The 27,743-nt window shown below is 45.0% G+C and overlaps 2 protein-coding genes across 5 annotated transcripts; one reads left to right on the top strand and one right to left on the bottom strand.

The window, feature by feature from the left end:
- Positions 1-537: 537 nt before the first annotated feature.
- Positions 538-9,918, bottom strand: Znf2 (zinc finger protein 2). 4 transcript variants are annotated; one of them, XM_052183558.1, is made up of 5 exons: positions 9,751-9,918; positions 6,687-6,757; positions 6,113-6,239; positions 3,857-3,970; positions 538-3,395 (listed from the first exon to the last, which is right to left on the bottom strand). In XM_052183558.1, the coding sequence occupies exons 2-5, from the start codon at positions 6,717-6,719 to the stop codon at positions 2,410-2,412; spliced, it is 1,260 nt and encodes a 419-aa protein (XP_052039518.1). In that variant the 5' UTR covers positions 6,720-6,757; positions 9,751-9,918; the 3' UTR covers positions 538-2,409. The 4 variants fall into 4 exon arrangements, with proteins under 4 accessions (XP_052039518.1, XP_052039519.1, XP_052039521.1 ...); XM_052183559.1 differs by lacking the exon at positions 6,687-6,757 and having other exon boundaries at positions 9,751-9,917; XM_052183561.1 differs by lacking the exons at positions 6,113-6,239; positions 6,687-6,757 and having other exon boundaries at positions 9,751-9,917.
- A 2,540-nt stretch (positions 9,919-12,458) lies between these two features.
- On the top strand, positions 12,459-26,767 carry Mrps5 (mitochondrial ribosomal protein S5). Its single transcript, XM_052183557.1, has 12 exons — positions 12,459-12,614; positions 14,589-14,675; positions 15,570-15,707; positions 17,237-17,362; positions 18,711-18,944; positions 19,923-19,957; positions 21,220-21,310; positions 23,279-23,325; positions 24,097-24,154; positions 24,400-24,462; positions 25,424-25,560; positions 26,389-26,767. Exons 1-12 carry the CDS (start codon positions 12,557-12,559, stop codon positions 26,611-26,613), a joined length of 1,299 nt encoding a protein of 432 aa, XP_052039517.1. The 5' UTR covers positions 12,459-12,556; the 3' UTR covers positions 26,614-26,767.
- Positions 26,768-27,743: the final 976 nt, after the last annotated feature.

Here is a 27,743-nt window from a genome sequence, read left to right on the forward strand (position 1 = left end):
GGGACAGGACTGTTTGGCAATTTAAGCTCCTCTTTGTTCCAAGAGAAACCCACCTTGATCTACTGGAATACACAAGCCCATTTCCAGGCCTTACCTTGCAAAAAGGGAATACAGACTCCCAAAGTCAAGGTTGTCTCATACCTGACCTTTAGTACAATAAAATACAGGGCTTTGCCAGCAAAATAGATACATTTGGGTACTCAGGAACTAAAGTTTGGTGATGGGTGAATACATTGATGAAGATGTTAAATATCCAGAGATATTTCATTCAATAGAGAGCTATTTTAGGTCTAGAATAACGGGGTCATGTGGAAAGACTCAGCTAAGTTGTGTGCAGAATGTAACTTTGATAGTGATTTCTAGTGTCATCCAAATATCAAGGTGCCTGTCTGTGTCTTTAGCCTTCAAGTGTGGATTCTGGCTCAAGTAGAAGTGATCAGAATGGCACCTAGCTGATAAAAAAGGATCCTTTAGCATTTCCTTTCTTATTCATGGTGATGTGACAGGCCTAAACAGTACAGATTGAATGGACACTCATACACACCAGATGAGAGTCACAGGTCTCTGTTTATTTAGGAGGCTTGTTACTGTACCATGAGCAATGAAGAAGGAAGAAATAGAACTTGGAAATGGGCCAGGCAATGGTGGCACACGCCTGTAATCCCAGCACTCAGGGAGGCAGAGGCAGGCAGATTTCTGAGTTCGAGGCCAGCCTGGTCTACAGAGTGAGTTCCAGGACAGCCAAGGCTATACAGAGAAACCCTGTCTTGAAAAAAAAATCCAAAAAACAAAAAACAACAAACAAACAAACAAACAAACAAAAGAACTTGGAAGTGATGACTAGTATGTTAAGAGGCTGGACTCTGAAAATTCCAAGAGAAAGAAGGTAGACTAAGCAGGTTCTGAATAGAGAAACTTTGGTATTCATTTAGATAAACATTTTATTGATCACCTAATATTTGCAAGGAACACTATAAGACAGACAGACCTATTAAATAATACCTCCAAATGCTGACAATGTAGCTAAGAAGTTCAGGTATGCCAATTATAAGACAAAATTTTAGAGCATGATCTATAATAGAAATACTAAAGGCAGATTCATATTGAAGACCTAGTTTCACCTCGTGTCATGTAGGGTATTTTACTTAATCTCTCTAAACTTCAGTAAGCTCCTCTGTGAAATTCAGATAACAACAAGGCCTATTTCAGTGTGAGGATTGGTTGTTGATCATATCCTTGAGTGGTGGTTTGAATGAGAATGGCCCCCACAGGCTCATAGACTTATTTGAATGTTTGGTTCCCACTGCTGGAATGTTTAGAAAGGATCAGGAGGTGTGGCTTTTTTTGGAAGAGGTGTATCACTGGGGGTGGACTTCAAAGTTTCAAAAGCCCTTGCCAAGACCAGTGTGTCAAGACCAGTCTGTCTGTCTGTCTCTCCCTATCTCTTGACCTACTGCTTATAAATCAGATGTAAGTTCTCAGCTACCGCTTCAACACTGTGCCTGCCTGCCGCCATGCTCCCTCAGTGACGGTCACAGACTCACCCCCCTGGAACTGTAAGCAAGTCCTGCAAATACTTTCTAAGTTGCCTTGGCTATCATGTCTCTGAACAGCAATAGAAAAATAACTAAGACACCTGGCTTCACCTTGTGTCCCCTAGACTATATTACTTAATTTTTCTAAACTTCAGTGTGCTCCTCTGTGAAATTCAGATAGCAAAAGGACCCTGTTTCACAGATTTAGTGAGAGGATCAATCAATCTAGCCCTTTTACAATTCACCACTGAGAGTTTACCCCAAGATAAGTGCTTAGTAAGTGCTACCACTACTACTAGTATAGGAGGACTAAATACTGGGGCACAAGAGAACAGGTCTGTGTGCCAAAAAGCCTCAGAAGGACTATGAGCTATAGAAACTCCTGGAGAAAATGGTATTCTCCCATAATTGTGACATTCTCCAACTGTAATAGTCTCCCATAATTGTGACATTCTCCAACTGTAATAGCCTACAGTGCAGGCTAACAGGCCTATTCTCACTATGTCTGCAGATTCCTCTCCTAACATCTATCCTGTTGTCTGACAGGCTCTCCAACTTTCTTTTGCAGTGCTTGGGAATCAAACTGCATCTCCTCATGCATGCTAGGCAAGTAGCTAGCCAGCCTCTATCTATCTATCTGAGCTATGCACAGCCTCTGTGCAGAATTTTAAATGTGGAGATTCATGGCGTAGTTTCTGCACTCCAGGTTAGTTCTGTAGCACAGGAGGTACACCGTTTACTCAGACCCTGGAGCAGAGGTCGGGCAGAAGACAGTGGCCAGAGTTGGCAGAATGAACAAACGCTGGATTTGTAGATGACAGGGAAACCTTCCAAGCTCGTAGGAAAGCCCAGTGCCTGACTCATGCTTCCTCTTTCAGTCTATCCCTTGTTTGGCGTAACGCCTCTGATGTTGAATAACTGAGGACTTGGAGCTGAACTCTTTGCCGCACACGCTGCACTCAAAGGGTTTCTCCCCCGTATGAACTCTCTGATGTCTTGTGAGCCGGCATCTCTGGCTGAAGGCTTTCCCACACTCGCTGCACTCATGTGGCTTGTCTCCAGTGTGTATCTTCTGGTGCTGTGTCAGAGAAGAGCGGTCAAAGAAAGCTTTGCCACACTCACACTGATAGCGGGGCTCCCCGGTGTGCACCTTCTGGTGTCGTTTTAGGGAGGTGACGCCACAGTACGCTTTCCCGCAGTCACTGCATTCGTAAGGCTTCCTGCCAGTGTGGACCAGCAGGTGACGGGTGAGGATGCTCTTCTGGCTGAAGGCTTTCCCGCACTGCTGGCATTCATAGGGACTCTCTCCAGTGTGGATTCTCTGGTGGCGAGTAAGGGATGAGCGGTCGAAGAAGGCCTTGCCGCAGTCACTGCATTTAAACGGCTTCTCCCCTGTGTGAATGCGCTGGTGCACGGTTAAGGATGAGTGGTCAAAGAAGGCCTTGCCACATGCGCTGCACTCGTACGGGCTCTCTCCAGTGTGGAACATCAGATGCCTACTGAGACTGCTCCTGTGGCTGAAGGCCTTCCCACACTCGGGACAGTCATAGGGCTTCTCTCCAGTGTGAGTCCTCTGGTGGCGGGTGAGGGACGAATGGTCAAAGAAGGCCTTGCCACACTCGCTGCACTCCTGGTCTTGGTGTTTAGTGAGGGTTTTCTTGGATGCTGACCTTTGCTGCAAGCTTTTATCCAAGGAAAGGGGCTTTTTGCGAGTCTTTGCTTTGGGACTTTTCTTCTCTACTTCCAACCCACCTGTTAGTGTTTGGATTTGACGTTTAGGGCATAGAGAACTTTGCTTTCTAGAGATTTCTCTCAGTGTGCCTTCTGAAGCATCTAGGATCCCAGGCTTAGTTTCCAAGTCTGCAACAAAGAAAAAATGGATGCAGTTTCTTCCCTGGACTAGGAGACATGACAGAGGAGAGAGATGCTACAACAGACATAAAGGTAATGCCTGATCATGGCACAGCTTAAGCCAAAGGCTTGGAAATAGAGGAGGAGCCTGCAGCAGACTTCTCAGGATACAGGAGAATGGCGCTGGGATTGGGGCCAATAGCTTATTAGGGCAGGCTGAGGAGAGAGCTGGGTGACCAAGAAAAATATCAGAAGTGTACGCAGGCAAGGTCAAAGTTCTGAGAAACAAGTTGGTGAATACAGATAAATAACACTTGACCGTGTAGAAGGGGAAAGAGAACCAGTGAGTGACAGGAAACGAACATGCAAACAGACAACCTGCATTTGAGCAAAAGTGACTCCTAACACTCCTCTGACCCAGACAACAGAAGCAAACACAATCCTGTCCATTTCTGTTCAAACCTGCTTACCTAGAGAGACACTCTCTGGCCATGCTTTCTCCTCAGATCCATGAAGACCCCGCATCCAGGGCTCTCCCCTTCTCTTGAACTGAAGAATTACATCAGGTCGAGGAACCGGAAGCCCTGCTCATGGAGGAAAAGAAAGGCAGGTGGCTGCTGGGATGCAAGTGTCTAAGCATTCCAAAATTTAACCCTGGCCTCTAAGTCTAGACTCTTCCAGAAATGCAGAGTACAGACCCAAACACCTGAGGGAAGGTCAGCACTGGAGCTCTTGAAAGGAACAGACACAGGCACCAGGGCAGTGCCCACAGAAGCCACCTCAGTTTATAAGCAGCTAATGAAAGCTTTCCAATGGCACTGGCACTTTCCCCTGGACACTGGCAGGACAGAGGCCCTTGGCTCAAGAGGGAAGTATTAAAAAAAAAAAAAAAAAAAGAAAGAAAAGAAAAAAAAAGGAATTATCTTGACTAAAAAAGCTAGAGGGACTCAATCTTGTTTGCTCATCTTTAGTATAATGCTTTTATTGAAACACGTCAATTGTGTTCATTGTAGGAAAATTAGAGTTCTGTGCAAGTAAAAAGAAAAACAATCACCTGTCATGCCTGTCATGCTTCCTATTAATTTCATGTTGATGCAGAAAGACCTTACATGTGATTCTGTTAACAACTAGATAATGGGGCCGCAAGATGGTTTAGTGGGTGCACCAAGTCTGCTAAACTGGGCTGTCTCCCCAGAACCCACATGGTAAATGCAAGGAAGCAACTCCTGAGAGTTGTCCTTTGACCTTCACACACAAGCTGTGGCCTATGTATGCCCCACCCCAAAATAAATAAAGAAAAAAAGCAATGAAATGTTTTAAGACCTTTAAAAAACTGGATAATGAAATACTGACTTGTAAACTGAAGTTCTTTTCAGATAACAAATTTAAAATATTAATTAGCACAGATTTTCTACAATGTTTTAACGACTATACAATACTATGATAAATGTGTCCCTGTGAGCTGTATGAATTAGTAATCTTATTACATTCCTTGTATCAGTCTCCAGAAGCAGTCATGCCCATAGCCATATAAACAAAGTTACATCCCAGGCCTGGAAACACCTGAGCTCCCTGTGCACAGTGCTCTGCCCTGGGAGGCAGGTACTTTCTTCCACTGCTTGAGAAGCCTCTGTCTGCTGTCTGCTAGTTCTCTCCTGACTGGCCATTCTCCTCCCTTCCTGGTACTTCTGGTCTCTAATCTCAGGGATTCCATACTGTCTTAATATTTCACTCTCTAAAGCTCAGGATGTTCTTCAGTGCCAAATGAACATTCTGTTCTGTTTAGGATATGGCTTGGGCTATTTAAGCTAATACAGGTATGTGTGTGTATGTGTGTGTGTGTGTGTGTGTGTGTGTGTGTGTGTGTGTATAGGTATTAAGCAGAAGGCCTTGTACATGCTAGAAAAACACAGTACCACTTAGCTACACCCTCAGCCCAGTATTTGTTTTTTTAATATAAATATGCAGTGTGAATTTCACCATTATCTGCTGTCTTAGCTTGTTTCCATATCTGTGTACTCCAGGTTCCAGAGTGGCTGAGACTACAGGTACACACCACTGTGCTTAACTTCAGTCTCTTAACTGGAAACGTCTGAGAGTTCCTTATGACTTCTGGAGACTTCACTTTACTTCACTAATAGCTGACATCAACAACAGCTCTTAATTCCCCCCTAGTCACATAAGTATAATTACAGAGTGCCATTTATAGGTATCTATAGGATTGTCATTAAAACTAATATTCAAAAATCAAGCATATCTCTAATAACCCTTCTCCTTTTCACTTGGGCACATCTTTGTAGCTTCTTCCTCTGGCTTCCATGAAGGGATCAATATCTCCTCTCACCAAGATGGCTCCTTGATCTACCAGATGGAACTAAGGACATTACCTGTTGTCATGTCAGAAGACCTGGACATATTAATGCTTATACTTGCCGCCTCTGGAAAACCAGATCTACACATACAATACAGACTCTGCTCTGTCCTCTAGATTGCCGTCTATTTTATGGAACAGGTTGCTGAACAAGGGAGCCTGTGGTTACCCAGTGCTGCGAACACCAGGGCAGCCCATCTATCCAGGGCTAGGCTCACCAGCTAGGCACCCAAAGCCATCTCCTTTGGTTCTTTTGTCTGTCAGGTGGCTCTGAACTCAGGTGGGTAGCGATCTGCGGCTCGTGCGCCCCACACTCATTCAGGACACGTTCTGACTCCTCCAGGAGCTTCCTCACCCAGTGAGGTGAGGTTCTCATAGTTCTCCAGCATCACGGCCTTGTAGAGTGCCCTCTGCACAGGTACTAGACGCTGCCACTCGTCCTCTGTGAAAGTCACAGCCACGTCTTCAAATGTCACCGATGCCTGAAAATACAACCAGACTCCCCCTTACAACCCTTTTCTTTCTTGTTGTCTGTTTTGTTTCTCTTGAGACAGAGTCTAACTCTGAGTGTGCTATAGCATGCAGCACATGCTCCAGCCTAACCCAGCAATCTTTGATGTATGGGGCTGACTCTCAGTCCATAACTGGCTGCACCAAAGGGACAGCCAGGACAGAACCACTGGTCCCAGAATCCTCCAGGTGACCTGTTCTGTCAGCTTTTGGAAGATCACCTAGACCAACAGCTGCAGGTGTTTTGTGCTTGGTCATAGGCTGGTCAGCACTGGCTCAAGGAACTGAAGGTCATCTTGCTTTGGAGTCTTTCCACTGAGCTAGGAACGGAGGATTATGAAAGAAGACACTCGGCATAAAGAAAGTGACTACATTTTGGCAACTAATAGTCTTTTGGAAACTAAACAAGTCCACCTCACCTGACATTTGGTAGGTGGAGATACAGCAGCCATTCCCTCCTACGCTGCTCTGGTACGGAAGGACAAGAGTCCTAGTGAGGAAAAAGTGTGGGGAGAAAAGATATGAGAATGACCATTTCTGGGGTCCTGACCCATGTGGCAAGGCCCCTCCATATACCAGTGAGCAAAGTAGCTGTCTCATCCCCATCACCTCACAAAGAGTAAACAAAACGAGGCCAAGAGCACTCCATGTTCAGTCTGGAGTTGGAACAAAAGCTATGGATATTAAAGCCACAGCACACTGAGTTCTGCTCCCAGGAGTCAGGACACAGTGAGATTCATATGATATTTATATATTTACATTTAATACTGCCCTGAATACTTACTGAGCAAAAACCCTAAGGAACTTTAGAAACAACTATATGGAGAAGACAAACAAGTCCTATAGCATCCCATTTATAGCTCCAGCTAATGAAGTATCCATCTGACACTGTAAGACTGTCCACCTCACTTCCAGAACCAGACGGACCATATCCCAGCTGGGCAGTGAGTAACTAGGCACATCCTGGTTTGCTTTCTCCTGCTCTGATGAAACACTGAACAAAAGCAACTCAGGGAAGAACAGGTCCATGTGGCTCACAGACGACAGTACATTACCAAGGGAAGCCTTGGTGGGAACCTGGAGGCAGAACCAAAACAGAGACCATGTAGAAGCACTGCTTCCTGGCTGGCTCAGCTGCTTGTACACCCCAGGCCTACCTTCCCAGGGATGATATTTTCCACAGTGGGCTAGGCCTGCCTGTATCAATTGGCAATTCAGAAGGTGTCCCACACAAACATGTTAACAGGCCGATGGAGGCAACTCAGTTGAGAGTCTCTCTTCCCAAGTGTGCCTAAGTTTGTATTTAGTTGACAAAAACTATGTCAGATATGATCTGGTATGAAAAAAATGACAGGCTTCTTTGTGAACATGAATTTTAAAATGTTGGGACAATATGCAGGAGATGTGTCAAAAAGCTATGAGGAGGTACTGAGTAGTCATGGGGACCAGAGGAGCAGAGTCCCCGGGAGACAGAACCAATGGATGCGTCTCCATTAGTGGTGTAGTGCTGGTGCTCACGGGTGCTTCCAGATGGGATTAGTGAGTCTGGTTGCAGCTTTACTGTTGGATTTCCAGAAGACTCTTACCCTGTTCGACCTCCCTTTGCTTAAGTTAGCTAACTGGATCTCACTCTCTCACAATGAAGGCTAATGAAAGACTGGTGGGTGTGGCGGTGTGTGCTTGCAATCAGCACTGCCATAGCCCAGGCAGGAAAGGTTGAGGGAGACATGCAACAGCGTTCTAGGCACAACTGGAACCTACAGTTTTGATATGAGGGAGGAACAACATCATAGGCAGGGAGGACCTCGAGTCTTGAATAGACAAGAGGCAGATCTTTATCACATCCAGAATTACTACTGAAATTAGATAGGACAAAGTCAGTTGTGAGCAACCCTGGAGAGAACGTGAACCTGGAGAAGCCAGCAGAGGCCAAAGTACATCACAAGGTGCTTTGGGCAAGCAGCGATTTCAGCATAGTTGGGTGTTCATTAGATATGTACTTTAGGAAGACCACTGGGACAAGAGCCTTCAAACACAGACATTCTTGGACTGGCCAATTCTCTTCTAGAATTTATTTAAGAAATATGAGAGAATAGTTACAAAGCTTTTAATTAACCATTACCAACGCACCATCTTTATTAAAGGTTGTCTGCCAGCCAGCTTCCTAAGCACATTACATGTATCCTATTTAATCTTTAAATAATGCAACTAAAATATGGACTCTCCTAAGCATCTATGACAGAAAACTTGATGAAATAATTGATTGCCTAGCGGCTAGACACACAGTGCAGTGCTACCAAACACCACTGTAACTAGTACTGTTGAGTGCTTGCTCTCATGCCGCTCTGTGCTGAGTGCTTTTTATAAAGATAATTTAGTTCCATTTTCATACATCAGTAAGAGAGGCACTATTTCTCAGCAATTAAGAAATCCAGGCTTGTAAACGGCTGAGGTGGAACTGGGGGAAGTCTGCCTGGAGGCTTTTAATTCTGTCATAATTTACTTTCATTGAACCACAGCCATAAAGTTAAGCAGAGCTTTACCTACAACACATCCCAGCGTTTTTGGGAAGCTTGATTCGCAGGACTGAAAGTTCATGGAAAGCAGAAGTATGGAGACATACACCTGTAATGCTAGCATGTGGAAGGCTGAGGCTTACCACCAGGTAAGGCTACAAAGTAAGATTGTATCTCAAATGTGAAAAACACGAGGGAAAAGATCACTGGTAAACTGCCAACAACTTCAATGGAGTTATAGACAATTGGTCATCATACGGACTTTTAGACATCTGATGGTTACTGGTGGTTGGAACTAAGTTGTTCTAGTTCGACTTAATGGTGGTCAGAATGTCAGCCTCTAGAATTGTTTCCCAAAATGTTTATGTTGACCTCATTTGAGACAAAATATCCTGCTTAGTGGGTCTTACCCTGATACTGTGGGTCTTGTCTGGCCGCAGTAGTCCCTTCACCGTTATTTCCCACTATTCCTCAACAGTGCACTCCAGTCAGTATCTCAAAACTGCCTAAAGCCATTTGCAACTTCCTTTGAGGTTTTCTTCACCCCAAATCTGGGATCCTCCAGGAACAACCTATTCTCACAACAGGACATTCCTGTGCAGGCTCAAGACGAGGGAAAGACACAACGTGAGACGTTTTCTAGGGGACTAGGTGAGAATGGAGTGGGTGCTCCTAGGTTCAGGGCTGGTACCATCCACATTCACGAAGCACCCATCATGGAAAGAAGGAACGAAAGGAATACCGGGACCTCCAACTTGAAAGTACAGGATTCTGACATACAGTAAACGTACCCTATAAGGACACTGGTAACCGTGCCGGTTCCTCGGAACTGACACACACACCAGACAGGAAGACTCTCCATCCACGCAGGCCACGCCTACTAGCCCTCCCCCAAGTGCCCAGAGTCCCCGTCTCTCCGCCACCTCGCCCACGGGGCTTCTCGAAGACCTAGACCCGCAACCCTCACCTTCGGTAAGAGTGACGGGAACCTGCGAACACCTCACCGCCTCTGGTCGGGAAGGCAGTGCGCCTGCGCCAAGATCTTCGGCCTCTGAGCTCCAATCAATGTGTTCCCTTTGTTTGAACTACACTTCCCAGAAGTATCGACGGCCAGCGCGCTGTAAGATGACGCGTAAAATCCTGCACAAGGTTGCACTCCAGATCTGTGGTGCTGAAACCGATAGGATCAGGCTTTGTGTGCTCTCTGAAACCGGGAGCCCAGCTGTCCAGAGAAGGCAGACCTGAGCAGTGCAGCTGGAGAGGACCCTAAACAGCACAAATCCGATTTCTAGGTCGTTTCCGGTTTGCCAACGTGCCTATCTTTTCCGAAAGCCAAGGTTCCCGGTTCTTAGTCTCTTTCAGTGGACTGCCCCATATGCATGAGTCCATAAACATACCTGTTGCGGTTTTCCATCAAGAGTTCGTGGCGGGTGGCCGTGGCGTAAGTTTAATCCCAGATTTGGTTGCACCTTGGAGAATTTACACTCAACTCTGTATCCTGTATGAGGCTAACCTCCTTTCTACTGCTTCACAGGATACCAACCAAACAACAGACTATAGACTTTAAACTTTGTAGCTCAGTCCATTTGTGTGTGTGTGTGTGTGTGTTTCCTGAACTATGTAAAACAGGTTGGCTTCAAACTCAGACATCCACCTGTCTCTGCCTTCAAAGAACTGGGCTTTAAGCTATGCACCATCCTACCTGGCCTCTTTGAAACTCAAAAAGGACGCAAAATTTCTAGGGAAACGTCTCAATTCATGAGTCAAAAAAAAAAAAAAAAAAAAGGCAACTTTCATTTGGCCCTATGATAACTGGATTTGCCCCCTCTCTGAACTAAAAGACAGGTTTGGGCTTTTCTGGAACTAACTGGATACTGCAGAATATGGATTACAGTATTTAAAGAAATAGCCAGGCCAGGCATGAGGAACTAAATGAGGATCCCAAGTCAATACCATTTATAATTGAGTGACTAAGGAATAATCTTTTGATAGGCTTAAGAAAGCCCCAACATTGGGGCTTCTAAAAGGGATGGACTCTTTCAACTATGTATTACCAAAAAGCAGGGTTGATGACAATCCTCATTTGGCCATTGGATGGTCACAGATAGTCCATAGCATATCTTTCTGAATAACTGGACCCTGAAACCTAAGATGACTCCAGTATCTCCAGGGACTGATAATGACGCTTTGATTTCCCATTATTATCTGTACACCCCTTCCTAAAAACTTGATCTCTTTGGCTAACAAGTAGACCTCTCCAATATCTGTTTTTCTTTAAAAGTACCTAGAATTGGCAAAGAAGTAAATTCTACTGAGTAAATACATACCTTCCTGATGTTACATGGTCATGCTGCTATCCAGAAAGAAAGAGGTTTACTGAACTTCAAGAGCAATCCATTAAATATTGACCACAGGTTTTTAATCTCTCATGAATGCCATCCAGAAACTCTCCAGTTTTGCTATGTCTGCTACAGGGGACATTAAAGGAGTGGCTCACTTGTCAATGGAGGGAATAAATTATGTTACTAGACTGCCAGGGTCTCAGCTCTGCTAATTTTTGTTGACCCTTTCCCCTCTGTCAGTCTGATGGATCCCTTTAAAGCTTCAGACTGCTCCTAAGACAGAGGAAAAGGCAACTGTGAAAGGGCTTCTCTGTAATCCTGAAGGATGGCTGCATAAACCCTCAACTATGTTCCCCGAGTAGTCAGTGGATGCTTAAAAAGGAGCTCTATGATACTTGGTTGGACAAGGTCAGGAGAAACATACAATCACCTCTTCTCAGGAAAAGTATTCTTCCAGTCTGCTCCTGAATTCGCAGGGGCTGCATGGTATGCGCTTCAGACATGGTCACTGGGACAGATTTGGAGGATGTAGTTCAAATGCCTATTGGTCTTCATGGATACTCTCACTGAATGAACTAAAGCCTTTCCAGCCTGTGCTGAAAAGACTTGCGAAGTAGCCAAAGAACTCTCACAAGCAATTTTGAGCTCGCTTAGAATCTGCAGGTGTTTCAAGTCATGACCAAAACATTAGGTTCCAAATGCAGCTTGCCCGACAACCACTGCCCCTAGGAAAGGTACATGGAGAAAACCCCTGTGTTACTTCCTATTGCCGTGACAATGACCAGGGCAACATAGAAATAGTTTATTGGGGGCTTACTGTTTCAGAGGGGGAGCCCATATATGACTTATTTGGGCAAGCAGGGATAGTGTAAAGTCATGAGCAGGTGAGGTAAAAACCGTGGCCTAGGGCTGGAACAAGACTGTGTGTGAACAACCTCTACCATGAATACACAAATGCTTCTGAAGTCAAAGGCAACATATATTTAATAAACTTTAGGCCTTTACTGGGGTTAGATACGAACTTCCCAAACTGTCTCATTCACCCCCTGGATCCTCCTGCTGTTCCCAGACTCTTTCCCGGTTCCGCACAATTGACCTCCACATGTCATACCAGGTACTGGTTGGATCAGATTGATTTGGCTACTACTAAAGAAAAAGAACCCAGAACTAGCCCTGCCCTCGCCCCGCTCCGCCCCTTCCTGGGGTCCTAGCGCGAGGACCCCTGAGAAGCCGTCCGAAGCTGAGCCTGACTCAGTTTGTCCATGCGGACAGTTTTTCGACCCCGGTGTTTGCTGAACGGTAGCCTTTGAGTCTCAGCACATTTCTTTGCACTGATGGTGGACGTCTGACGAGGCGCGGTAGCAGAACGTCGGTGCAGGCGGTGAGGAAGGCAGTTCCGAAGGCTGGCAGAGTCGCTGCTCCGTTTCCAGTATGGCGGCGGCCGTACGCGCTGCGGGCTGTCTCCCTGCACTATGTAGCGTGCCGGCAGGTGAGCGCTGGAACCCGGACTGAAAGCGCGCGCGATCAAAGGTCTTTCCCTCCGGTCTGTGAAGTCCAGGCTCTAGGAAAGCGAGAAGTCGCCAGGCCCCTGATCCCATTCGGGTCCGGCCAGCTGTGTGACCTTGCGCGCCTTCTCTCCTTCTCTGGTCGCGCGGTTTGGGGTTATAAGGAGTGAACTGGACAGTGTGTTTTCAGCTGGGCAAACAGCTCGAGCCTACTCTGTGAGGAGGCGCGAATGTAGCAAGCATCGCCTGTGGTTCATAGGGTGATGTCAATTCCTGTTTCGAGTCAGAGTGCCGCCAGCGAAGCTCAAAACTAAAAGACTAACAGAATCTTGCAGTCTGTTAGATTAACTAGCTGTCATTTTAGTGTCAGGGCCGATCTGTCCATAGCTTGCCTGTTCAGGGCATCTGGTTTCTGTGATTGGCGTCTGCCAATAATGCATTGTTGTCAGGATTTATCCATGCCGTGTCATACCAATCCCATGTTGCTTGTGAGCCAATAATATTCTTGTGTCAATACACCACATTTTGTTTATCCATTCATTGGCGGATGAACATTTAAACAGTTTCCATCTTTTGGCTGTTAAGACTGATGTTAAAACATTTGGATGCTGTGCTTCTGTCTGTGCCCATACCCGACCTCTTGTGTGTATTTCCTGAGTGGAATTGCTGATTGATGTGATAGCTCTGTGTTTAACCAAGGAACTACCAAGTACTGTACTACTTACAGTTCCACTAGCACTGTAGGGGCTTCAGTCTCTCTTTGTTATTCTCTGTTCTGTTCAGATAACCAAGCTGTGACTGTACTAATTTTGTGGGTTTGATTTCTGATGGACTCGTTTCCATGTGCTTATTACTAGCCATTTGTGTATGTTCAAATCTGCTCAAATCTTTTGTCCTCGTGTGCGTGTAACACAATTGTAGTTCTTGACCACAAACTTCTTAGATTAGAGGGAAACACTTGATATGACCTTGTGCATGCTAGGCAAGTGCTCTATCACTGAGCTTTAAACTCTACTGTTAAAAGTCTTGGACCCCATGCAGCTGTTTGGAAGGGTTATAGATGCTTAGGAGATGTGCAGCTGTTTGGAGGGGTTGTAGATGCTTAGGAGATGTAGCCGTGCTGGAGGTAGTGTGCCAGCGGAGGTGGGCTATGAAGGGTTAGAGCCTGCTCTTCATTCCTCGTCACCTGCTTCCTGGGTTTGAGGTGGTGCTCTGCCATCATGTCATCCTTGCTTGCTGCCATGACTTCTCCTCCAAGATGGACTGTATCTCTCTGGGACTGTGAGCCCAAATAAACCCTTTCTCCCTTAAGTTGCTTATGTATGGATATTTTATCACAGAAACAAGAAATAAATTTTTGTTTTTTGAGACATGTCTCAACAGCTTGCCCAGGCTGTTGTTGAAATCACTCTCTTGCCCATGCTGGGTTTGAACGTCCATCCTCCTGTCTCAACCTCTCTAATAGCTGAGTCAGTGAGCCTGTACTAACAGACTTCACTTTGTGTTCATTTTTCAGTTGGGTTAACATTTTATGATTGGTTTGGAAAACTTGTTTGCATTTTCTAGAAATGAGTCTCTTGTTAGATATATAACTTGTAAGGGGAAAAAAAGGTGTTTTTGGAGACAGGCTCTCATTGTGTAGTCCTGGCTATCTTGGAACTCACTATGTAGACCAGGTTGGCTTTGACTTCACAGGGATCAGCCTATCTCTGCTTCTAGACAAGGATAAAAGGAATGCATATCATGAATAAACATTTTTTTACCTCATTTTGGATGTTGTCTTTTAAGACCCCCTTCCCTGCCGCGGTTCCCACTATGAATGTAGTCTAGCCGAGAGGTGGCTTACTCATTGTCTTTATCCTTCTGTCCTGTAGGTGCCAATATCTTACTGGTTAAAATGCTCCACCTCGTGTAGAAAGTATCTTTAAACAAATACTCTTTTTCCTCCCGATCTTCAGGTCATTTCCTGTCGAGGCGGCTCTCTTTACACACCTTTCCAGTAGCAGCCACTTCCTTTTTGGCAGTGAAGACAGCTCTCAGCCAAGGTAAGGTTCTGGGAGAGGGTGGACAACTAGGGGTACTACCAACGCATTATACACACATCAGGTTTCCTCCCCAGAGGCAACTGTAGTTACAGTTTCCTGTATGTGCTGCTGGGGTATGTAAGATCCACTCGTAGACACACCTCTGCTGGGACATTTGCGGATCAGCGCACATTCCCTGCCGTGCACAGCAGAGGACTCTGTTCTCCCACAGTAGGCTATGTGCTGGTGGATACTGCAGAGAGATGCCACATCCATTGTGAGGAGGAGGTGCAGCTTCTGTAACTAGCATAGGCATTTAGGTTATTTTGTTTTAAGATAGATTTCTTTGTGTCTATGTGCCTTGGCTGGAGGCAGGGTAGGTTTGTACACACATGTGAAGGTGCCTAGAGGCCAGAAGCATGGTTTCTCCTGGAGGAAGAGTTAGGTGGTTGTGAGACATCTGAAAGGGGCGCTGGGAACCCGACCTGGGTTCTTTTGGAGACCAGTACATGCTCTTAACTAATGAGCCCCGAAATACAATTCTTAAAGGTCCAGATATTAGTGATTTAAATATTTTTTTAAAAATTACATGTGTGAGTGGATAAGTGTGTATGTGTGTGTGTTTGGATACACAATCTACCATGTACATGGAAGCCAGAGGGCAGTTTGTAGAGTTGGCTCTCCTTCTATTACTTGTGTCTCTGAGGTCAAACTCAGGTTGTCAGGCTTGGCAGCAGGTGCCTCTAACTGTCCAAGCATCTCATCAGCCCTTAGTGACTTATTTTTATCAGAGTGATTATGAGTAATATATATATGTATATATATACATATATATATATTAGTGTGAAACAGTGCCAGCAGTGTTTCTCTACAGTCATGGGACATCTAACACAGTTTCATTCTGTCTGCCTGTAGGGTCTTTGTCACCAAGGGAAACAAGGCACAACTACTGCTTGACCAGCTTGAGCCATGCGCTGCAGGCACAGTGTTGCATTTCCTCTCCCAGCAACTGGACGGGCCAGCAGTACAGACCCTACAGCTTCTTCACCAAACGTAAGTAGGATGATAAACTTCTCTTTTCATGGAGTCAGAAAGTGGGAGGTATTTGTGCCTTCATTTTTCTTCTTTCTTAAATAAAAATTTTAGTGGTTAGTTCATAATATCCTGTTAAAATAAAAGCATTCCTTGACATACCCCCTAGAATTATTCATATACCATCAATTGTACAATTGATTATACATTTACTTTGAATGCTGGGGAGTATAGCTCAGCAGTATTTGTCTAGGAAATGTAAGACTCTTCATCTGGGGCACCTGAGGTCCAAATGGTATTGGATCATGGCCCAGAACCCTGCTGATCTAGAGCCATACCAGGAAAAAAAAAAGACAGTGGTGCCCTTTTTTGTGGCATCTCCTAGGTGGTCGCTGTGTCAAGGAGAAGCTGTCTGTCTTCTTCCCAACTAAGCCATCTTCCTATTCCTGGCTTCAACTTTTTTTATTATATAGGTTGGTAATAGAATAAAATTAGTTCTAAAATAGTTGGTGAATTGAAAAGATGAAATTTGAATACTAATAAAATATAATAAGGATCAACATAAAAATCTAGGCATGTACAAGTATTGATTTGAGATTCAGAATTGAAATAGATGTTGGGACCTTTGAAACTGACAAATGGAAATAAATCAACATACATACTGTACTATAGTGTAGGTGTATTAAAAGACTTGATGTGAAGTCAAGAAGAAACATACACACATGGGGATTAGCTATGAAACTCTGAGATATGGTTTCACTTATTCTGTTCTTTCATATCTAGTTTGAAAGAAACTGATGTTAAGATATTGGTAGAAGGGCAGAGCAAACTGTCTAAAGGAAGCATTAATTCTGTTATGTAAGAAAGTTGTTCTAGTTAGTCTTCTTAGTTTGAAATAGCCTAGAGCCATCTCAGGAAAACCTAGAGTCAGATTGTATGTGGACAGTCAGTGGGGACCGCGTTATTCATTAGTCATTGTAGCTGCACACACTGGGAGGCACCAGCTCTAGGTAGGAGGTCCTGGACTATGTACGAAAGCAGAATAAGCCCAAAGTTGACATCTAGCCAGCAAACTGTGTTCCTCCATGGTGTCTGCTTCAACTTGTCACTTAAATTCCTGCCTGGCCTCCCTCGGTGATGACTGTGAGCTAGATCTGTGAACCACATAAAGGTGATCTTCTCCTAGAGTGGTTTATTACAGCAACAGAGAAAGATACTTATTGATTCCTCCAACAGAGTGATTACTGTGGCAGCAAGAGAGCAGGGAAACAACAACCTAAGTCCCAGCTGACCAAACATCAGGCAAACCTGCTGGTAAAGACCTGGGGCTCAAGTGTCAGCTGTCTTTTGTGAGGAGTAATAGTATCATCTCTTCCTGGGCTTTCCAAACGTGACTGTGTGTATACAAAGAGTGACTTGGCTGTTTTTCTAATGTCACCGCAAGAGTGTACGTGAAGTAACTTCTTCTGGCTATCCTATTCAACAGGAGACTGTAGGTCATTCTGCTTTTAAAATGCAGAATTTAAGACAGTAAACCTGTTTCATTGTAGTGACTGCAGAAGAACTCTGGAAAGGTGCATTAGCAGAGACTGGAGCTGGAGCAAGAAAAGGCAGAGGCAAAAGAACAAAGAGGAAGAAGAAGAAGGATTTGAACAGGGGCCAGATTATTGGTGAAGGTAAACTTACATTTAAAACATCTAATCTCCTATTTTGTATATCCCAGGGCAAGCCTTGAACTCATAATCCTCCTGCCTTAGTCTAGAAGTAGGATTACAGGCATCTACCAGAACACCTAGCTAATGAGCTGACCTTTATTTTTTAGTATTAGAAAATGACATCTATATCTTGCCAGTTTTTGTTGTTGTTGTTGTTTTAAAGGTGGGGATTGTTCAGAACGTTGAGTGCCCTTGATTGTATAGAGAGAATATTGAGTGCACTACGGTTGCCTGTAATCCTGTTGCCTCCCCATCTGGTGTCTTTATGTCTTTTAATGTTTCAAAATGCTTTTAAATGCTTTTAAATCTAAATGCCTTTATAAAGATAATTAATGCTTTGTGCTGTGCAGAGGTGAATTGTCACCTTGACATACTCCAGAGTTACCTGGGAGGAGTCTTAGATTGTCTAGGTCAAGTTGGCCTGTGCCATGTTTGTGGAGGGCTATCTTGATTATGTCAATTGATGTGGGTAGACTCAGCCTAAAAGTAGGAGGCACTCTTATCTGGGTTTGGTTCTTGGACTGTATAAAAAAGGAGAAAGTACACTGTGTCTGCTCTTGACTGTGGCTGTGACTTGGTGCATCCTTAACTTCTTGCAGTGATGGACGGGGAAACCTGACTCTGTGAGTTAACGTAAATCTTTCTCTAAGGGCTGGAGAGATGGCTCAGTGGTTAAGAGCACTGACTGCTCTTCTGAAGGTCCTGAGTTCAAGTCCTAGCAACCACATGGTGGCTCATAACTATCCGTAATGAGATCTGATGCCTTCTTCTGGTATGTCTGAGGACAGCTACAGTGTGCTTAACTATAATAAATAAATTAATTTTTAAAAAAAGAATCTTCCTTTAAGTTGTTTTCATCAGAGTATTTTATCATAGTAGAAAAGGAAATAGGATATACTGTCTTAAAATTTGTTGGTTTTGGCCAATAGTCGGTCTTGGAAGTCAGTCCACATTGACCTTAGAAAGTGACTTTGTTTGGTGGACTCCACACAGAATAAATATCCTCTCTACCAGCTGTGCTAGCCTGAACACTTAGATAGTGCTGTTTAGGCTTTTGCAGTGACCTTTCAGTGGCTATGCTTGTCCAGGTCCAGGTGTGCCTTGTCCTGATACGAGTCTTTCCTTAGGTGGTGCAGTACAGTGATTTAGCTCGCATAAATTTACAATTTTGATGGCACAAAGTGACACGCTGAGAGCAGTCACGTTGAGCTCTGCCAGCCTGGGTTAACTGTTCATCTCTTGCTTGGCATTTTGATACTAGAAAAATGAATCTTCAAACTCTTATTTGTGAATGTTTTTAAATCTTCAGGGCGCTCTGGTTTCCTGTGGCCTGGTTTGAATGTTCCTCTTATAAAGAGTGGAGTTGTGCAGAACATTGGCCAGAGAACCAAAGAAGAGCAGCAGAAGGTGGAGGCCAACATGGCTGAGCAGAGAGAAGAGTGGGACCGGAAGAGGAAGATCAAAGTGAAACGGGAACGTGGCTGGAGTGGGAACACATGGGGGGGTGTCAGCATTGGCCCCCCAGACCCGGGACCCAATGGAGGTAGCCGAGTTCCCATCTTACTTGCCTTTGTGACAGTGCTAGGGTGGCTTTTGAAATAATTTTATTTGCCTGTTTAGGGTTTTCTTTTTCATGAAAAGGGTTTGGACATCTTTGAATAAAACCACATTATTGACCAAACTGTATCAGAAAACACAGCCAAGAAGAGTGGATAGAAATTTTCTATAACAGGAAGTTACACTCATGGTTTATTATTGTCTTATTAAGGAAAGCGAAAGCCAGGAAAGCAGAAGAGAGATGTGCTGGGGAAGAAGGGTTTCAGTGTAAAGGGGAGAGTGAGGGTGATTCTTACCACAGTAATATTATATACGTGTGAATTGTTAAAGGATAAAAATGCTTTAAGAAGTTAGAAAATGGAGTGTGGAGAGTGAGATGGAAGACCACCACATAGCTGGGTGTGTGTGTAGAACTAGAAATCATGAGTTTTGCATGCCTAAGTGTGCAGTGCCTCGACCTCTGTCCCAACACGCCCTGTAGTCGGGGTGTGGCCAGAGAGGAGCACTGGGGGGGGGGGGCATGGAGGGGAGGGAGTATGGGGAGAAGCTTAGGGAGTTTGGAAAGGGATAGGCTTCAGTGTCTTGACCCAATGGTGGTCAAAGGTCTGGAGCTGTCAAGGACTCCGAGCTGATGAGGAGCCCTGGGGAGGTGGGAGGGCAGAGGGTGATCCAGCCATGAATCCAGAGGTAGAACCATCTACTGAGAATGGGCGGCGGGGTGGGAGGCAGGACTTGGCCTTGAGAGGGGTACCAGAGGACCCGAGACTTACTAACATTAGAGTCTGTGATGGGACCGGGTATGTGGCTCCTTAGTAGAGGGCTTACCAAACAAGTACAAGGCCCTGGTTCAATCTTTATTAATACCCCATCAAAGAAAAATATCTGTGATGGTGCCTATGTTGAAAAATACTTCTATACATTAATACTACAGACTCATTTATCCATATACTTTTTCTTCTTGTAGAAACATATGAAGACTTTGATTCCAGGATTCTTGAGGTAGGAACATGGAATTAAGCACCATTCCAAGCCTATGAAGAAGCTGGTATATAAGGAGTGGGGCTGGGGCAGGAGGACCAGGAAGAAAATGCAGAGCTAATCTGGGTAAGGAAATAGTGAAACTTCATGTTACTTGGTACAGGCTGTCCTGTTTGCCTTCAGGGGTCCATATTGAGATCTCATGACAAGGTGGCTTCCATTGTTGTTAAATAACAGATTTGGAGTTTATGTGTATATCCCTCCATCCTAAAGTTCAAGGAGGAAGGGTTAGCAGTTTATCATAGTTAGAAACGTGTCATATCCAGCCCTCAGTTTGTGGGACCCAGGTGAGGTGGAGCAGAGTCACTGGTGTGAAGCTGATTATCTAGTTTTGCTGGGAAATGAGCTCTGGGTTCTTACCAGCCCTTGAAACTGAATCCCTGACAAGTGAATTTTCCGAGAGCTCTCTGAGAGAGTCGCCGTTCTCTAGGGCTGCACACTTGCTGTTATGTAGCCTGGAAACAGTCACCCGAGCTGGAGCTGTGCTGAGTATGCGTGTACCGTCCTGCCAGCCATGGTGCCTCGTCAGTATTGCTGCTGTTATCCAAGACAGAGTCTGAACTAACCTCTGTTATGTCGATAGTTTTCTGTACGATTATCCACAAGAGTGATGTGCTCGCTCTCCCTTTCCCTGTAATTCCACTTCAAGGTAAAGGAGCATCACGAGCTAGGGGGTAGCTGCTGCCCTGGGCGTGGTAAAGTTAACAGTTCATAGTTCTTGGCCATTAAAATGGGTCAGATTAAACCAGACGAAACCACCTGCAGATTTGTTTCTGTAGTTCATCGTAAGCAGCATTACCAATTTTTCTGTTTCCCATTAAGCCTGATTGTTACCCGTCGGCCCCGTGCTATGCAGTTATTTTTATGTGCTGTGTCACCACCTTATGTAGATAGGGGAACATCTGTTGCAGGGCTGTCTCCTACTCACGGATGAGCCATTCCATTTTTACTCAGTGTTTTCTTTCCTGTGGCATATTCATTAAAGTAGGCCACTTCGAGTTGCATAAGTTTCAAATCCCTTTAAACACCTTAGTTGAGTCTTCCGCTAAGCTAAGCCTGTGAAATAGGAAGAGAAAGTCTTCCATTCTCTTCCCGAGGAGATGACCCAGGGGGCAGCTACGTGAGCTTTTGTTCAGAGAAAGTCTGTTGTTTGTCTCACTGCACTGGCTGGTCTCTTTCAGAATTTTCCTAAGGCAATGTTGATGAGACATTTTGTCTTTCAGGTAAGAAATGTCTTCAATATGACAGCAAAAGAGGGAAGAAAGAAGTCAGTCCGTGTCCTGGTTGCTGTTGGGAACGGAAACGGGGCTGCAGGTGAATGGCTGGTGGTGGCTTGGGTGTGGCCTGGCCTTGCTCTAAAGAGTCCCATGCTGCTGGCCTGATCTTTCCTCCTGATTACATCTTTTTTTTTAATTTTTTATTTTTTTGGTTTTTTTGGATTTGGTGTTCTTAAGACAGGGTTTCTCTGTATAGCCCTGGCTGTCCTAGAACTCACTCCATAGACCAGGCTGGCCTCAGACTCAGAAATCCGCCTGCCTCTGCCTCTGCCTCTGCCTCTGCCTCTGCCTCTGCCTCTGCCTCTGCCTCTGCCTCTGCCTCTGCCTCTGCCTCTGCCTCTGCCTCTGCCTCCCAGAGTGCTGGGATTACAGGCGTGCACCACCACCGCCCAGCTGATTACATCTTTTTGTGGTTTGAGCTCACAGACCCAAAATTTCACTATGTTACAAAAACCCAGTGAACCTAGTTTGTTATACTTTTGCTGGTGTGGGAATTGGGGAGACTTGTTGCTACCCTGTTATTTGTTGATAAGGATCATGAGATGGGCTCCCATCATACCCCTGTCTGTGACACTGTCTGGCTTCAGTGATTGACAGCACTCTGTGAACATCAGACTCTTAGTTTTGGTTTGTGCATCTTTAACTAGGAAATGTGGGCACAGTTTTGCTTGTTTATTGATCATGCCATTTTCTTTTGAGCTTTGTCAGCTCATGTGTTTGGTCCAATTTTTATCAAGTGGTGGCTGTTTTCCTAACTGATTAGCATAAGTTTTTTATAAGTTGAAGACATATCAGCCCACTGCCTTTCAGATGCTTTGACTTAGTTTTAATTTCCTTCTTCACAGTGTTAGTCCAGAGATGCCGTAAGCTTTTATATAGCAAATCTGTGGCTCTTATATCATCTCCAGTTGTGCTTTGCTTAAAGAGTCTCTGTTTCAAAACTGTGAATAAGTCCGTTTATATTATTCTCTATGATATCTATGTTTTGTTTGTTTTATTTATCTGAAAATTAGAAAATACAATTTCTCTGTGCTGGGTCTCAGGTGTCTCGCATGTTTCATGTCTTACAGATGATGCCTCCCTTTGTATAACTTACAAACTTAGAATTATTGAACTTCACATTCAGTAACTGGCAGTGACAGCAGATGCCAGGAGCTTTCCAAGAACCTATGCAAAACCTTATTTAAAATAAGCACAGATCGAAGGACCGCTGATCTCATCTCTGGCTAAATTAAAACTTAGACTCAGCTTCACAGTCCCAGCGAGAGCACGCCGCTGTCTGGAGCAGCACTTCCTTCCCGCCTGCTTGTCACTGTAGTCTGTCTCCAGGGGCTCACAATCATTTGCCCAGTGACTTAGAACATATTTAATTTTAAAACTTGAGTCCAGGGGCTGTCAAGATAGCTCGGGGTTAAGAGCATTTGCTGCTCTTTCAGAGACTAGTGTTTAGTTCAGTTCCTGTGTGGCAGCTCACACCATTTGTAGCTCCAGTTCTAGGGGATCTGACAGCATGCATGTAGTTCACAGACATATGCTCACAAACGTACACATAAAATTAGTTAATAGCTCAGAGCCAGGCATGGTGCACACCTTTAATCCCAGCATTCTGGAGGCAGAGGCAGGCTGATCTCTGAGTTCAAGGCCAGAGTTCATGGGCAGCAGAGTAAGTTCCAGGACAGCCAGGGCTACACAGAGAAACCCTGTTTCAGAAAGCCAAAATATATAAATAAATGAATAGTCTAAGCTCACTTCACTTCAGTAGAAATTGGTTAAAGGCAGTGCAGTGCATCTAATGTTGAATTTCATGGACATATTCAAAAGTCAGATGTTTAAAACAGACCAGTAAAGGCCTGTGGCCTGTGCTGGCTGGTTAGGGAGCAGCTTTTCTGTGGATGACGGGAAGATGACGCTTGGAGACAGCAGGAGCCCACACTGGGACTGAGGTGGAAAGCGTGGCATATGCTGAGCTCTTTCCGGCTCCACATCTCTGCCTTCTCTTTGAAAGGTTTTGCTATTGGGAAAGCTGCTGACCGGGCCGACGCTTTCAGAAAGGTATGTGCTTATTTTTTCTGATTGTCTGAGAGAGGGTCGTGCTGTCACCTGAGCTCCAGGTCCTCCTCCTCAGTTCACACGTGTGTACTACCACATCTAGCTACATACATTTTTCTTTTTCATTTTTAGTAAAAGATAATGAGCTTTGCATGTGACCTGGGAACCATAAGAAAATAATTTGTTCTAGAACCTTCTCATGAGGCTTGCTGTCAAAGGTTCATAAGAAGCCATTTCTGATGTGCCTGTTACAGACCTGTGATTGCTGTCTGCGGTAAGCCTGCTGTGGAGGCTTATGTTCTGACAGGCTGCTAAGAGGCACTCAGGAAGTTCACTATATGGAACAGTGCAATTGTACTTATGGTTTGTTGTTGTTGTTGTTGTTGTTGCTTTAAATATTAAATTTTTCATATAGGTAGAATTGCTTATAATATTTTGTAAAAGGTGTTTTTGAACTCCAAGAAGAAGCGCAACATGGCGGCACTCCTCTTTAATCCCAGCACTTGAGAGGCTGTGGCAGAGGACTTTGACTTTGAGAAAATACACAGCAAAACCCTAACTCAAAGGTTGAATCAACAAAAACATTTTTTTTTTAAGAGAGAGAGGTCTCTCTAAATAGCCCTAGTTGTCCTAGAACTCAGTATGTAAACCAGGCTGGCCTTGAATTTCCAGAGATCTGCCTGACCCTGCTTTCTGAGTACTAGGATTAAAAGTACGTACAGCCATTCCCAGCTAGCCAACAAAATAAGAAATATTTTCCTCCCTTTTTTTTAGGCAAAGAACCGAGCGATTCATTATTTGTATTATATAGAACGATACGAAGGACATACAAGTGAGTGGGGGAGAGGGTGGGGCACTTCCCCCGAGGTCTGCAGGAGTGGAACTATTGCAGACTGTGTCACAAGATGTTTTTATGTTCTCTGTTATGCATAAAATGTGAAAAGATCTAACCTGGAGACCACTTTGACCGTCCTTGGCCCATGTGCTGCCAGGCCAATGCCAGGATGTGTTGCCTTGTGACGCTGTGGTGCCGTTCAGACCGGGCCTGACCCTTCTTGTGCTTGTTTTTACCTTCAGTATTCCATGATATTTCACTAAGATTCAAAAGGACACAGATCCGGATGAAGAAACAACCCAGAGGTAAGCAGCTCTCGCTGTTTGCTGACCAGCACAGAGAGGCTGCAGCAGCCGGGCCCTCTGCCCCTTTTTGTCACCTTTCTTGATCTTCTGGAGGCATTTTGTCACCTGAGGTTCCGGCCACTCTGATAACTGTAGCTTGTGTCAAGTTGACAGAGCTGGCAATAGAACCACTAAGCTATGTCTCTAGATCGTCTGCCACATTGAACGCCATCTTCTATGAGGTCTCTGTCAAAGCACTGGGCATGCAGAAATGGCTCATCTGCCTCTGTGATTGTCACAGAGGGGCTGTGACAGTCACTCCCCAGATGCTGACACATTCTCCTTCACTTGGCACCTGTGACTCTACAGTAAAGATGGTCTCATATATCCCCCAGTTCTACAAATCTCTAGACATTTGGGTCTGAGAAGTTAAAACATTTAAAAATTTGTATCAGAGCTTCTAATACAATTCTATTAGAGCTGTGGGGTAAAGAAAGCACTGTCACCCCCACAAATAAAACAAAATACTCACATCAGTGTGTTAATGCATTAGAACGTGCCTTCTGCTTCTCAGCTACAGTTGTTCATACAGATGCCTGCTTAGACCCACTTTGTTCCACAGAAAGGCTGCCAGCCAGTAGTGACCATGGACTTAGTATGTGGCTGCTGAGATTAAATCAATACACACCACATTTCCTATGAAGAAGAGCGTAAAGCCTCATATTATATGAAGTACATTTTGAAATGATAATTTGTGGACCTATTGATATTGCTTAAAACAACTTTAATTCATCTCTGAAAGAAATTTAAATCATATGGCTTCAGTTTGTGGCTTGTGTTGCCGTTTTTTTTTTTTTTTTAGAATGTTGGTTTAGACACATTTCTTCTATAAATGCAGAGGTCAGAGCCACATGAAATTCCCAGACTGAATGAGACTTGCTGGAGGAGACTTGTTGGGTGTTTCATTTTGATCTTCTTCCAGGTTACGGCCTCCGCTGCCACCGGGCCATTATCACCATCTGCCGCCTCATCGGCATCAAGGACATGTATGCGAAAGTCTCTGGGTCCATGAACATGCTCAACCTCACCCGGGGCCTCTTCCACGGGCTTGCCCGCCAGGTAACCTTCCGGGTGGAAAGGCACGAGTGCCCGTTTATGTCCCGGGTTGTGGCCTCCTCAGTACCTCTGCAAGTGAGGCAGAGGGATTCTAAGCCAGGCCTGTGCCTAGTTAGACAGCCCAGGGCGCCCATCTGTTAGGAAATTTATCCTTGCTTGTTAATGGTCAGAGTTCCAGCTGGCTCAGGTCAGTGTGCCCCCTGCACAAAGGCTGACTGTGCGCCTCTGGAATGGAGGGCCTCTAGGTGCTTCACCAGATCCAACAAATAGGGCTGACCTAGCAAGTGGACTTTCTCTTCTCATTTGGCATTTTCACACAACGGTAGACCAGGTATGCTTTCATGATTGGACAGTGTAATTACTGACTTTCTAAATGTTGATGCTTAAACTTGAAATCCATGAAGCATTTGTTTAAAAATTCCTTGAGTGGCGCAGTTACTCTGGTGTAGCCATGGAAGCAAAGAGTGTCGTGTCCTCCCAGAGACGGGGCCCTGAGTTGCTCTCTAGTGGGGCCTGGCTCATGGCCCTCCCACCGCTTATGGAGGGGATAGTTTGTAACTGTGAGGCTGGCTGATGACCCTGGGACTTTGGCAGATGGGTCTTCTTCCATCTTAGTTTGGTGTGTTGCTATTAGGCTGAGGTAAATCTGTGTGGACACACCCTCCCAGTCTGGCCACACACAGTTCCCAAATCAAGTGAAATAATGACTTCGCTTCCCCAAGCTTCTAAGGGCTCTTGATGCTGGCTCCTTCCGGTTGACAGAAGCCCTGACCCTTTGAGTTTCAGGTGTCCGTCACAAATCTAATCTGTTCTCCACTTGCTGTTTTCCAGGAAACCCACCAAAATCTGGCCGATAAGAAGGGTCTCCACGTGGTGGAATTCCGGGAAGAATGTGGGCCTCTGCCTATTGTGGTCGCCTCCCCACATGGGGCCTTGAGTAAGGAGCCGGAACCAGAACCTGAGGTTCCCGATACCAAACTGGACTGGCAAGACGTGAAGGTCATGCAGGGAATGAAGCGCTCTGTGTGGTTTGATCTAAAGCGGTCTGCCACCTGAACGTCCCTGCCGGCCGACCGGCCCCAGCCAGTGCTGGCTGCTGATAGCACCTGGGGGACTCTGCCCCTCACCTGGATGTGTCGTCTTTTTTTATTTTAAAAAAAGTCCAACCTTCTTTGTTTTCAAATAAATAATTATAGATTTGGTTTACTGAGCACATGGTATATAGCAGTGTGATGGGAATGTTTGTGCAAATATCAGGAGCAATTCGTTCTTTAAACTAGGACGTGTACATGGATTGGGAGATAGCTGAGAGAAGTAACGTGCCCAGCAGCCATCACCGGGACAGCTGAGGTAGTGTTTATTACTGAGTCATCCAGAAATGAATGTTTCCAACGACATTTTACAGAGAAGTTGGATAGCCTGGCTCGCTGAGCCGCTGCAGGCAGTTCCCCCGGCACTGCGTGGTTTCTATTCCATAGCTACATAGCTGCTGTGCCAGGCTGTGGCCTCATCACCAGTGTTCACTGGTCTCTAGGTGATCGTGATTCCGGTGTGTCTGAAGTGTCTCACTGTCACCTTCACTCATGGGGCCCTAAACGCGCATGGTGTCGAGTGTCCTCATTGGCTTATCAGGGATTCATGGGGCCCATTCAGATCCTTTGTCCGTTTAAAAACATTGGGTTATTTGTGGTTTTATCATCAGCTGTGATTGCTGATTGCTCTTTGTTGTGTATTATAGGTACAGTCTCCTAGCAGATACAACATACAGTTGGGTTCTGGGTTTTGTTTGTTGGTTTGTTTTTTGTCTTCTCTGATAGACTTGCCTTCCTGACCTTTGCGGCGTTTTTAGGTCATCAACATAGAAAGTGGCTGTGGTGTAGTGAAGTCAGTATCTGCCAATATCAGCTACACGTCTTTTTCTTTGTTTAGTAGTTGCTCTAGAGTTTGCTGCGTACATTTATAACTAATCCAGGTCTCCCCTCGGCAGCGCCATCCTGCTTTGTAGCTCGTGTAGTCAGGAACCTACAGTAAAGGAGGGTTAGGTTCCGGCCCCCTCCCTCATGCCCCTGCTGCTGTTCATGCAGGCCTTGAAAAACATGAGCAGCGCTCATTGAGTCACTGTTACTATTATGGTTTTATTATCTGTTAAATCTAATAAGAAAAATGAAAGGTTCTTTTCTTTTTTT

Source organism: Apodemus sylvaticus, chromosome 5 (assembly GCF_947179515.1).
Source record: "Apodemus sylvaticus chromosome 5, mApoSyl1.1, whole genome shotgun sequence".
Classification (NCBI taxonomy): domain Eukaryota; kingdom Metazoa; phylum Chordata; class Mammalia; order Rodentia; family Muridae; genus Apodemus; species Apodemus sylvaticus.

Excerpts from the sequence above, each read along its gene's own strand:
- Mrps5 (XM_052183557.1), top strand. The coding sequence starts at position 12,557 with ATGGCGGCGGCCGTACGCGCTGCGGGCTGTCTCCCTGCACTATGTAGC. Across the intron at positions 12,615-14,588 it reads ACTATGTAGCGTGCCGGCAG|GTCATTTCCTGTCGAGGCGG; the intron begins GTGAGCGCTGGA and ends CCCGATCTTCAG. Across the intron at positions 15,708-17,236 it reads CTACAGCTTCTTCACCAAAC|TGACTGCAGAAGAACTCTGG; the intron begins GTAAGTAGGATG and ends GTTTCATTGTAG.
- Znf2 (XM_052183558.1), bottom strand. The coding sequence starts at position 6,719 with ATGGCTGCTGTATCTCCACCTACCAAATGTCAG. Across the intron at positions 6,240-6,686 it reads CTCCACCTACCAAATGTCAG|GCATCGGTGACATTTGAAGA; the intron begins GTGAGGTGGACT and ends TTGTATTTTCAG. Across the intron at positions 3,396-3,856 it reads GCCAGAGAGTGTCTCTCTAG|ACTTGGAAACTAAGCCTGGG; the intron begins GTAAGCAGGTTT and ends TCTTTGTTGCAG.